The sequence below is a fragment of the Vipera berus genome, assembly GCF_964194415.1.
Source record: "Vipera berus genome assembly, chromosome: 6".
NCBI lineage: Eukaryota > Metazoa > Chordata > Lepidosauria > Squamata > Viperidae > Vipera > Vipera berus.
The window spans coordinates 61,610,126-61,622,871 of NC_138208.1; the positions used below are offsets into that span (position 1 = coordinate 61,610,126).

The window sequence follows — 12,746 nt, forward strand, 5'->3', positions numbered from 1 at the left end:
CTTCTCTCAGCTGGGCAGCTGAGAGAAAGGGGCGGCAGAGGCTGGATCCCCCGAAAGAAGTCTTCGCCGAGAAAATGGGCGGCAAGCTTCCACCGCCCCATACTTCGCGGAGCGCTCCACCGCCTCATTCTCTCGCTCAGCGGAGACTTCTTTCGGGGGATGCAGCCTCTGCCGCCCCCTTCTCTCAGCTGCCCAGCTGAGACAAGGGGGTGACAGAGGCTGCATCCCCCGAAAGAAGTCTCCGCTGAAACGAGAGAATGGGGCGGTGGAGCGCTCCACCGCCTCATTCTCTCGTCTCAGCGCCCATTTTCTCGGCGAAGACTTCTTTCGGGGGATCCAGAAAGGGGCGGCAGAGGCTGGATCCCCCGAAAGAAGTCTTCGCCGAGAAAATGGGCGGCAAGCTTCCACCGCCCCATACTTCGCGGAGCGCTCCACCGCCTCATTCTCTCGTCTCAGCGGAGACTTTTTTCGGGGGATCCAGCCTCTGTCACCCCCTTCTCTCAGCTGCCCAGCTGAGAGAAAGGGGCGGCAGAGGCTGGATCCCCCGAAAGAAGTCTTCGCCGAGAAAATGGGTGGCAAGCTTCCACCGCCCCATTCTCTCAGCGGAGGCTTGCAGAGGTGGCGGCAGAGCTGCGCGCGCAGCTCTCCAAACCGCCGCCGCCCATTTGGAGAGCTGCTGCCTTCGTCCATGTTTGATGAAAGCAGCAGCTCTCCAAACTGGGGGGGTGGAAGTTCTTTTTTTTTTTTTTTGTTCACTGGAGTATAAGCCGAAGTGGATTTTTCAGCCCAAAAAGTGGGTGAAAAATTCGGCTTATACTCAAGTATATACGGTAATTTAGTTCCAAACTGCACTTCATATTAATATGGATCCAAGACAGATGTTCCATCAGTCAGCCTTTTGCAACTTGCATACTCTCAAATATATGGATTCCAACCTCCAGAACAACTAAATCAAGGAGCTGCTGCTGACAATTCTGAAAGTTGGAAGTCCATGCATCTAGAGAGAATCCAGTTTGGAGAAGGATGAGAACATTGGTAGAGGAAGATGAAAAGTAAACTTGATTAAGCATAGTGTCTGCTACTTCATGGCAATTACTGTGGTTAAACACCCATTTTTTTCAACCCCTACTTTATCAGCAGGCTATTGTCCTGCAGCCCTGTTTAAGATCACCTAAGGTAGGGGTGTCAAACTCAATTTCATTGAGGGCCGCATCAGCATTGCGGTTGCCCTCAAGGGGCCGGGTGGGTATGGGCGTGGCCTACTGGGTGGGCGTGGCTAGAGTACGTATAGCCTACTGGGTGGGCATGGCCAGCTCTACATCATTCGCATCAAGGGTGCCTATGGGGGCCTGGGCTGGAGTGGGATAGATCTGTATGGCTTCAATAGCTTTGTATCTTAGCTTTCATGATTAAATTCCTATATGGCTCCAAAATATATTAAAAATACCCCCTCCAAGTAGAAACAACGTATCCAATGCATTTATCCTCACTGAGGAAATTGTTTATTCTTAGTTTAGGCAAAATAAGATGATTAATCAGAAAAGGTTTTACCAGGTTCCTGATTTTCTGTAATCAGAGATTAACATAGCTTTTCTCCTACTTCTACAAGAAACATATTTCTTCTATATAATTCTATATTCTACTTTACAAGAACTAGAGATTTCTAATTAGTTCTAGACTACATGATTAACAGTAAATAGTGAAATCAGAATAAAATAGCAACTAAATCTAGTAGTCCATATCAGCACTAATATTCAGAAAGGCTCATCAGTGATTATAATATGAAGTCATTGACATTTAACAATAACTTCATATCATAATCACTAGTGGTCCTTTATTTCAGTCTCTAAACATTATTCACGTATTGTTTTTATTATAAAATATTTTTATAAAACTATATTATTTTCTAGGAACTATTTTTAGAGTTTTCAACAATTAGTTTTAAGTAAAAAAAATAACATTAGTGTTGTTTTAAAATAGGAAACTATGAAGTACTTACTAGTTTTTATGGCATTTGATGCACTGGAGGATCCGTTTCCCCATGCGGTAGAAGTCCCTGCATCCTCTACTTCACCCCAACCAGGACTGGCTTCATTTGGTTCACCCCAAGCAGCGGTACCATTATCTGGTGCAGGAGGTGTGCTTTTGTTCCAGACTAAATACAGAGAGAGTTTTCATTCTAGGCTATTTATTCACTAACGTGCCTTTTTAATGTTCAGAGCAACATAATCTCAAAATACAGGTAGGCCTTGACTTACAACCATTTGTTTAGTGACTGTTCAAAGTTAAAACAGCACTGAAAAAAGTGACTTATGACTGCTTTTCAAACTTATGAGCATTGCAGCATCCCCATAGTCACATGATCAAAATTCAGCCCCTTGGCAACTGGCATGTATTTTTGATGGCTGCAGTGTTCCAGGGTCAGGTGATACCCTTTTGCGACCTTCTGTCAAGCAAATTCAGTGAGGAAGCAGATTCACTTGACGTGTGTTACTAACCTAACTTATTCACCTAACAATTGTGGCAAGAAAGCTCACTTAACTGTCTTGCTTAGCAACAGAAATTCAGAGCTCAATTATGGTCATAAGTTGAGGATTATCTGTAAAGCTTTCTCTTTCCACACAGCTGGTTCTACTTTATCATACATCAGTTTTAGTACCTATTCTGAATCCTACATTACCATGCTAAATCAAAAGAATCAAGTTAACAGTTTGTCACCATTACAGTTATTACATCAAAAGTAAGGTTTGAATTTACAGTCAATAGAATTCAATTTAATCACAAATTGAGTGTAACAGAGACAAAAGGAGAACTTCAGATAAGAATTCTCTGAATGTGATCAGAAAAATGTTAACATGATATATATGGAATATATCGCACCATGATCATATATAACCTATGTAACCCACAATTTGCTCAGAAAAATATTGGCAAAAATATAACAACATATTCTTATATATGCATGATTGTAGTAGTGCATGACATTCAGAAAATACAAGCAGATATGGTTTTAATTCCTTCTTCCGATGTCTGGAAAAGCAAAATAACTAACTGGCATCACATAAGTTGCTCAAATGTTCTCCATAGATAAAGTTATTAATATCAGCCTCTATAACAAAATAATTACTATTACTGTTATGAATATTTACAAGTACCCAATCTATATTATAACAATAAATTGTACATGTTAATCTGATGTAACAGTTTTAGCCTGAAAAACACCAATCTGTTGGATAGAGAATTGGAAATCTATCCTTTGTGTGTTCATGCTCCCTTCCTAAATGAGAAGTAATAAGAAAAATTTAAATATCCAATAATTTGTAGATTACCGTATATTAAAAAACACATCTAGCAATAAAAAAGTGCGCAATCCTGAAGGTTCCATGGAACCAACCAGTCCTGATCTAGGGGAGAGCTCATCTTCTGCTGCTTCTGTATTCCCCTTAACCCAAATTTTAACAAGAAGCTCATAGTTTCTGGAAGTAAACACTTTATGAATTTTATTTACATTATCTATGCATTATGCATGACTTAGTAATGAGAACAACACAGGAATCTGATTCTTTGGCCAATGTGAATGAGATTCTGGCACATTCTGGGTCATTCTATTCTTTTTTAAAAGTTAAAAGATAACCCAAAATTCCTCTTCCTGACATAGCAGTCACAAGAATAAAATTGCCTATAAACAGTAAGCATTTCATAAGCATAGTATTCAACATTTACAGTCTGTTATTTCAAGGACACATTAGATATATGACAAACTACAGAACCTATTTGAAAATTATTGTAGATCTAAATTTAGTAAAAAAAATAAACAGTTTGCATCATCATGAAGATCATTACAAAAATTTACCTGAGGCTGTTACTTTGCTAGGCCTTGGAGGAGGGAGGTTCTGTTCTCGTGAAGCTTGTCCACTTTGCGAGTTCTTGTCCCACAGGTTCACATTCTTATAATTGTAACTACTGGGGTCTCCCCATGCTGAGGTGCCATCATCAATATCCATTTTACGACTAATTGACTGGGGGGATGGTTCTTCCCAGCCACTGGGTTCTTCATCCTTTGAGACAGTCGACTGTGGCCCACTGTTCCAGTTAGAATTGGGTAGCCTTCCATTACCTGGAGGCTGTGGTGCTGGAGGTGGTGGTGGGTCCCAGGAACTGGGCACCTCTGACTGCTGATGGTGCTGTTGTGTATTATTCCAGGAACTGGGTTGTCTACCAGTATCATTCCACGATGGAGTTCTTTTACTATTATCCCACCCTGATTTAGAAGAATTTGAATTTGCATTATTACCCCAAGTGCCAATCTCATTCTGGCCACCTTCACACCAACCTATTGACTTGTTTCCTGAAGTTTCCCAATTGCCATTTTTTGTTTGGTCAACTTCTTCTCCCCAGCCATTCTTCCCAGAAGACCATCCCTGATTAGGTGGGCGCCCATTCCATCCTGGGTCTTTGTTGGAATTTTCATTCCAAGATGCTGTGACTTTTTCATCTGGTTTTCCTCCTCCCCAATTAGAACAATTGTTCTTGTAATCATTCCATCCTCCAGTGTTTTTGGGCTCCTTCCATTCTGTTGGAGTTGAAAGCTCACCCCATCCAGACTTGATTGGATTGCTTTGGCTGGGTGCATCTCCCCAGCCCCCTGAGTTCTTTGTCTGTATGGCAGAACTCTCCCACCCCTCAGTACCTTTATCAGACTTTCCTTCAGTTCTTGGCATCTCTTCTATGTCCCAAACAGTATCTTGCTTAATTTGAGTTTGACCCCAACCAGTATTTGAAAGCACTCGGGGGTCTAAATCAGTCCTGCTTAATAAAGTTTGCAAAACTGCCTGACAATCAGGATGTGTAGGCCTGTATGATCGGCGTCCAGAATTGTGACTATCACTGCTTCCTGCTTTATGGTTGCTTCCAGTGCTTTGACCTCCAATCTCACTTCCTGCAGAACTAGAAGATCTTCCCCAACAGGGAGCCTGGGAATTACCTTGGTTTTCAGGAAGCGGGTGGCCCCTTTGATTGTCCCATGCTCCAGTGCTAGAATTTGGTTGGTTTGGACCATTCCATTCACCAATCTTCAGTTCATCAGACCCAGACGGCTGTTTCCATTCTCCCTGAGACATCCCTGATGTCATTTTGTTCCCTTCATTCCATTTACTTTCACCAGAGTGTTGAGGGCCAGCGGTCCAAGACCCATCACCCGTAGATCTATTACTATTATCCCAAGATTCATTTCTTGACCCATTCGATTTTTGAACAGAAGCTCCCTTCCATAAGTCTTCCCTATCCTTCCCATTGTTCCCATGATTTCCAGAATTACTTTGATTAGAAGCACTCTCCATTCCAGAAGGCCCCCTAGCTGTACCCCAAGACCCAATATTCCCAGTTTTTCTCTCTCCAGTGCTTTGTGAAGGGGTATCAGTGCTCCTGGAGGGGTTCCCAAAGCCCATTTCAAAGGACATTCCCTTATTCTCTCCTGGGTTTGGTGAAGTTAAGTTCAAGGATATAGCATTTCCATTTTTTGGTCCATCAGTGTTGTGGATTTGAGCATGTTCTCTGCCAGAGACAAAATTAACACCCGCATTTTCCATCTTTGACTGCTGTTCCCTAGAAGTCTGACCTGTTGAATTAATCTGTGCATTTGAACCACCATTATCAGTTTCTGAAGTCCCTTTCCTTGAATTGCCCTCCTGAATTAGTGCTGGCCAAGCAGATGGGTTGCTATTTGGGTTAAAGTTGCTGAAGCCAGGATTGGGGCCAATTCTATCCTGTCCACTCAAGTTTCTCCAGCTTGCTAGACTACCGTTATTCTCTGCTGAAGGACTGGAAGATTGAACAGGTTTAGCTTTGGGGTCGGATTTCCAGGCCCCAAGATTACATTCATTACCAGAGCTTCCAGACTGGCACTGGTTTCCTTTTCCTTTGTTGCTACTGGTGCTTCCCAGCAGAGCGCTCTTCTCTGAGCTGGAGTTTGAGGCACTGTTGTTGTCTGTGGAGTTTTCGGAAGAAGACTCAGTATCTTTGCTAGCAATACAAGGCCACTCTTCCATGTCAGACCCATCTACAATCACCTTGTCCCAGACGTGAGTAGGGTTGACATTGGTGCTGTTGGAGGACACTCCAGGACCCCAAGTGGAATTTGCATAATTTGAAGCAGCAGCACCTCCAGTTGTTGAATCTAAAAAGGGAACAGACCAAATTATTTATAAATTCATGTAAGATCTTGCAAATTTGCTGAAACTTTAAATTTTCACAATCTTGTGAAAGATATTCTTTGCTGCATATACTTCCTAGTTGGTTGGATGTAGACTATAGTACGTGGGTTTGCAAGTTAAAGTCTCCAGATAAGAGATCCTAACCTGCACTGAATAGTTTGAAAGTGTTGGAGTAAAATTAGTACTGGTTGTACTTGTATTATACTGCTCACAATATGCCAAAATGATTGGATACTGTAAAAGAATTCTGCATGTAGTGTAGGCACCGCTACAACTAGTAATCTAGTCTACACTTCTCTATATTGCTAGAATGTGAAAGCCCAAATTAACTAAATCCACAATGGGTGCAGTGGAGGACAGTATCTTTGGGCTCACGTGGTGATAAACATGGCATGTTAGGTTGTTTTATTATCGACCAGAAGCCACGGATGGCAACTAACCAAAGAGAGAAGCAACTTAGAACTAAGGAGAAATTTCCTGACAGTTAGAACAATTAATCAGTGGAACAACCTGCCTCCAGAAGCTGTAAATACTCCAACACTGGAAGTTTCTAAGAAGATACTGGACAGCCATTTCTCTGAAATGGTATAGGGTTTCCTGCTTGAGAAGGGGGTTGGTCTAGATGACCTCCAAGGTCCCTTCCAACTTTATTATTATTTATTATTATTATACAAAATATTAAAGATTGAGAATAGGATTATAAAAGAAGAGAATAATAAAGAGGATGATTGGAATGGTGTATTCTTGTGGACATGAATATCTGGAGGGAAGTAAAGATGCAAATTAATTATAATAAAGAGGATGATTGGAATGGTGTATTCTTGTGGACATGAATATCTGGAGGGAAGTAAAGATGCAAATTAATTATAAACAAACAATGTAAAGTGGTTTTCATGAAGTATGAAACAGTGCTATCTATATTGGTTCTTGTAGATATTTATGAAATTAGGTATCTATAAATTAGTAATATTATATTCCAATGAATTATGATAACAAAAGAACCAGGTAAACCAAGTTTTTGGTAAAATTATGCAAATTGATGAATGATCATGACCCAAGGAGAAAAAAATATTCTGCTAAGCTAGACAATTTAAATAGATGAGAAGGAATGAAGAGAGTGTACAAGTTACTGGAAAGAATGAGAATAATTGTTTTAAAAATACTTAATTTGAGTGTACAATTTAAGCATAAATTTATACATACTCATGATGGATGAATATAAATTTAAAAGTATGATTGATTTAAATTGTGCTGTAAACTGAGAATTAGTGAAGGATAAAATAGTGATGAGAGCTTCTGAATATGGGACAGAGTTATTTACTAATGCCAAGAATGGGGTTGGGAACAAAATCAACATGGAGGAAAATGCTGGGAGAAAAACAGCAATGAAAGTAAAAAAGGCACAAAAAACAATATATGAGACCTCTATGAGAATTAGAACAGTGGTCCAAAACCATTCCACCTTAGTGGCCTGGCCAGGTGCAGCCGGGGAGGGCGGCACAAGGGGCGACAGGCGTGTGAGTTGTAGACACATGCGGGAGCACAGCTCATTGGTGCAAGCAGTGGGCACGGGCGCCCTTCACTTGTGTGAATGGAGCTTCGCATGTTGAGTGGAGGGCACTTGCACTCGTGCGCAAAGATCCACTCACATGAATGCAGCTTTGTGTATGAATGCCGTCCACTCACGCAAGTGGAACTCATGCACAAATGCAAGAACCCACTGCTTGCACGAATGAAACATTGCACATGCACTTGTCCATTGCTCACACAGCTTGGTTTTGAACAAGCCATGGCCTGGGGGTTGACGACCCCTGAATTAGAAGATAAGTTAATCTTCCATCAGAATGAAAAAAGACATAATTATAGAAAGAGGATGTGGAAAGCTACTTGAAACAGTCAATTACAGAATTCCACAGAAATAGGAGATGGAATATTAATATGATTAATGAAAAAGTATGCTTAGTGGAATGAGGAAGGTGAAATAGGCTTAGATGGGAAAAATGTAGATAAGATAATCATTGCTGCAATACCAAGACTGAGAGAAAGTAATTGTATAAGATTTAGACAAAGAAAAAGAGTGTTGCAAGGAATATAAAGAGAACATTGCAGTGCAATGTTTATGGAAAGATTTAAAAACTGTTTGGAAAATGAAGCTAAAAAAAAGAGCCTCCAACAAAATGAACGGAATTAAAAATAAAATTCATGAAATTATTTGGAAGGAAGCTGCAGTGAGAGAATGGTAGAATGCTATACAGGTAGTCCTTGAGTTACAACTAGTCACATGACCCTGATTTACGGACCTTTTGCCAAAACTCGGCATTTACTTTGTTTCTCGCAAAATGCTCCATAGCAAACAATGAGTTTGCTTAATGATCGTGGATATGTTTAATGACTATGGTGATTTGTTGAACAGCAGCTGCAAAAAAGGTCATAAAATCAAGTCAGCCGTATGGATGACCTACTTTTAACAATCACAACCTATGACCATACTGGAAAGGCTCCATTATAGTTATAAGTTGAAAACTACCTGTAAAATTAGTGTCCAAGAACAAATTGATGAAAAGGAAATAATCTCACTTGTGAGAATGTTGAAAAATAATAAGGCTGCAGATATTAATTGTTCAAAATTCTGAAATGTGCATATGGTCTCTTATGCAGTGGATGTATAACCTACAACCAAAAGAAAAAAGTAAGGTACCAGGCTAGAAAGTGGGAGTTCACATCCTGTGTTAGCCATGAAAGTTGGCTGAGTGACTTTTGGCCAGTCACTCTTTCTCAATCAATCAGTCAGTCAGTCAGTCAATCAACAGAATAGAGCTGAAAGTGATCTTGGAGGTCTTTTAGTCTAATTCCCTGCTCAAGGAGGAGGCCATATATCATTTAAGACAGAAAGCTGTACAGTCTTTTCTTAAAAATCTCCAGTGATGAAGCATCCACAACTTCTGAAGGCAAGTTGTTCCATTGGTTAATTCCACTGGTTAATCTCAGCCCAACTCACCACAGAGAGTTGTAGTTATGAGGGAAAATAGGAGAATGGTGTGTTGAGTATATTCGCTCCCTCGAGTTAAATAATAAAAGGTGGGATATAAATAAATAAAATAAAAATGAATAAGAAATGCATGCTTCTGTTCCATTTTCTTATCTGGAGATCAGTACTACGTGAGAGAAACCTAAGTTGAATGCAATGAGAATAAAGTATTTAAAAATGTGATTAAACAAGATATTCCCAAGTCCTGTTTTGAAAATAACTAGAAAAAAGATCTGTTCAATGCTTATTTAACAGTTCCAACTGGCCCAAGAATGGTTGGTTCTTGCCTTGTCAGCTTCAGCCCTTATAACAGTTGGAAAATCTGAGTTTGAAGATAGAACCATACTGCCTAAGGGTTTCTTTGAGAAAGTAGATCACTTACAGCATGAGAACTGGCTACTAATATTTTCCATGTTTGATTCTGGAATAATACCTAGCCTGGAAATGATCAAAGTGCTAAGAAGGAAATTCAAGATTCCACTGGAGAAAAGCAATCAGGAATACAACATATCTTACTTACCATAAGGAAGAAAATTTCTATTTTATTTTTATTGGATTAAATCTGTGAAAGCGAACAGGTGAATGGAAGACCACAATATCTATGGACTACTCAAACTCTCATTGCCTGGCTGTTTGTACCCTTTAATTAATCCAAATGATGCATCACAGCACATCAATTTTTGAATCAAGGTATCTTAAATCCACTAACTTAAAGTTGCATGAAAAATCTGGGAGCCATTACTCCTTTTGAATTGGAATTTCAAAGACCTTCAGACCACTTTTATTTACAAAGTTTTGGCTGCAGTGTCCCTGCAGTCATGTGATTGTGATTTCTGACATTCCCTGCCAGCTTCCCAGAAGCACAGTCTATGGGACAGCTTGCAGGAAATCAGAATACACACCTGCACCCATTGCTTTTTTGCCTCTGTGGCCATTCTGTTTATCTGTTTGCATAGATAAATACTGACATTATTGGCAATGATACAATGCGTGTTGTTTGTATAGTATTCTTGAAATATCTCTGCTGGACTGCATCTGAAAAGGCATTTTCAGAATACCTAGACCAGAATAGCACCTGTTACTGAATGCCCAAGCCTTGTAAATGGCTTTTCTTAAGAAAACACAGGGGTCTTCAAATTTGGTCCTTTTATGACTTGTGGACTTTAGCTCCCAGAATTCCTCAGCCAGGCACGCTGGCTGAGGAATTCTGGGAGCTAAAGTCCACAAGTCATGAAAGGGCCACATTTGAAGACCCCTGTCTTAACAGCTTAAAGAGCAATGACAACATCAGGCTTAACCCTAGGTTATAAATAAAATTCAACTATTTTATATATAAAGGCTTTCTTACTTGGCAAATGCCATGTAAGAGCAATCAGCAAAACAGCTAATCCAAATATGAACCAAGTCTAGGAAGCTATCTAGTAGCGAAGAAACTCTTAGTAGAAATTGTCATAAGACCTTCATAAGTGCCATTACTGTTAGCTCCAGGGAGCTTCTGTTCTTGTTGGAGTATGGCTAGCCATAATCCAATTTAGCTTTTCTTCTCAGATTTCCACTGCCAGGCACAGAACTCGCTTCTTTCTTCCTTAGATGCCTGCATGCTTCACAAACTAGGTGGAAGAAGACCTTGGTCAATGAACTGTTATTTTGGATGGGAATGATAGAGCTGTTGTCTCAATGTCTTTGCTGACTCCTGGTACCATATACACTTTGCTTAGACCGGCAGCAAAGAGTTGGCATTTTGATAAAGCTCTTTCCTGCTTCTCTTCTTCATCCACATAAGATTCTTAAGACAAGGTCATGATACTAATAACTGGGAAAGAAATGGATGGCACTGTAGAGAATGGTAACAAGGTCCTTCTGAAATGGATTCCCAGTTGTACTTCCATATGCTAAAAAGACTCACTACAGTTTGTTGAAATTGGTGAGCAATGAAGAAGAGTGTGGAATGGAGCTTGGGATAAATATTTGATGCTGAGGCAGATATGGTTTGATACTTCAAAACAGTGTGCTATCAGTTCTGATAAAACTGGCAAAGTGGAGTTACCAGTGTCACTTTAGACCCGCTTCTCCTCAGACCTGGTCAGAGAGCTTTGAAGATTTTTTATATTTGTAAGCATGGTATTCAGCTGATTGATCAGACAATCCTAAGACTTCAAGCTTTGTATTAGAAACGTTGAAAAGACTGAGCAGGATTTTAACTTTATAGTTACAGTAGGCTTCAGCCCCCCAGTTAGTACTCAAGGGCAGCAGATTGTCTAAATCATGGCTTTCTGGATCACTGGGGCTGCTGTGTATGAAGTAGTAAAGACCTATTGTCAAAAAAATTATTGGAGATAACAAGAATCTTTTTGTGATAAGCTTGACTTTTGAATACCTGGCAATGCAGGCAATATGAGCAAAAAAGGCAGCAAGGAGTGTTGTTTAGCTGTGGTTAGTTTATTCAGATCTCACACCTATAAAAGTGAAACATCAATGGAGAAACTTTGAGAGAAAATAAGCTTTGGCACACAGAAGAGAACAAAGAGGATTGATATTTTTAGTTACCATTTTGATGTATTGTTGTTTCTTTGTTATTGTTTATATTACTGTTCTATTATTTTACTTCTGTTTACACTTTTTTCATTTTTCTTCATTTTTCTTATTGTAAGTCGGGGGTCCCCAACCCCAGGCTATGCAAGTGGTGGGAGAGCGCACATGCACAGCTCCATTTCTGTGAAGGGCTTGCTGCCGCTCACATGGAACCATTCCCTCTCCCACCCACCAGTCCGCAAAGCTGGAAAGGTTGGGGACCACTGTTGTAAGCTGCCTAGAATAGCCCTATAGAAAGATAGGCAGCAGACAAATCTAACTAATACATAAATAAATAAAAATTGTTACACAATCTATCAATATAAATGAGCATGAAGAACTATATGTATTCAGCTTGTTCACTAAAAATACAGATAGCCAAACATAATTCTTAGCATACTATTTAGCATACTATCAAAATAACTCGTGGGGAAATAGTGTGCATGTAGGATGTGTACTCTTAATACTGTGGCTTTATGCATGCAGTAATCACTCAAAATACCCCACTGGGAACCTCTACATCACCTTGTTAATATAACACAAATTAGAGTCCAGAGGTCAGTATATAGTAAAACCAGCCTTTTGTAGAACTCATTCTAGATACATTATCATAATCCTTTAAGAAGTTTGGATACCCAAAGATTTAAAACTCAATGGCTTCTGTGCATACTGTCTGGGTACAAGATGTTGATGCTGAAAGGAGTAGATCCAAGGATATACTGGATTGTTAAGTTGCTACCACTTTGTGTTTAACGCCAGGAAGCCTTTGCTCCTTTAAGCAACTTGCTACAGCTATGACAAATTGCAGCGTACAAGCTATTAGTGTCTGCCTAATCTGTCAAGATAGAAATTCCAGGTCATTGAACTATGGTCTGAATTGAACTGCTTTATATTTAAACTTCCTACTACCTTTTCCAATGTTCATGCTGTAATAA

The 12,746-nt window shown here is 39.9% G+C and overlaps 1 protein-coding gene across 21 annotated transcripts in view; it reads right to left on the reverse strand.

The window, feature by feature from the left end:
- The window catches only part of TNRC6B (trinucleotide repeat containing adaptor 6B), a 131,654-nt gene that overhangs the window by 41,325 nt on the left and 77,583 nt on the right, over positions 1-12,746 (reverse strand). For all 21 annotated transcript variants that reach the window (XM_081330874.1, XM_081330870.1, XM_081330867.1 and 18 more), the window contains 2 exons: positions 3,854-6,175; positions 2,000-2,155 (listed from right to left, as the gene is read on the reverse strand). In XM_081330874.1, the coding sequence (XP_081187000.1) occupies positions 2,000-2,155; positions 3,854-6,175 (2,478 nt within the window). The remainder of the gene's footprint in view (positions 1-1,999; positions 2,156-3,853; positions 6,176-12,746) is intronic.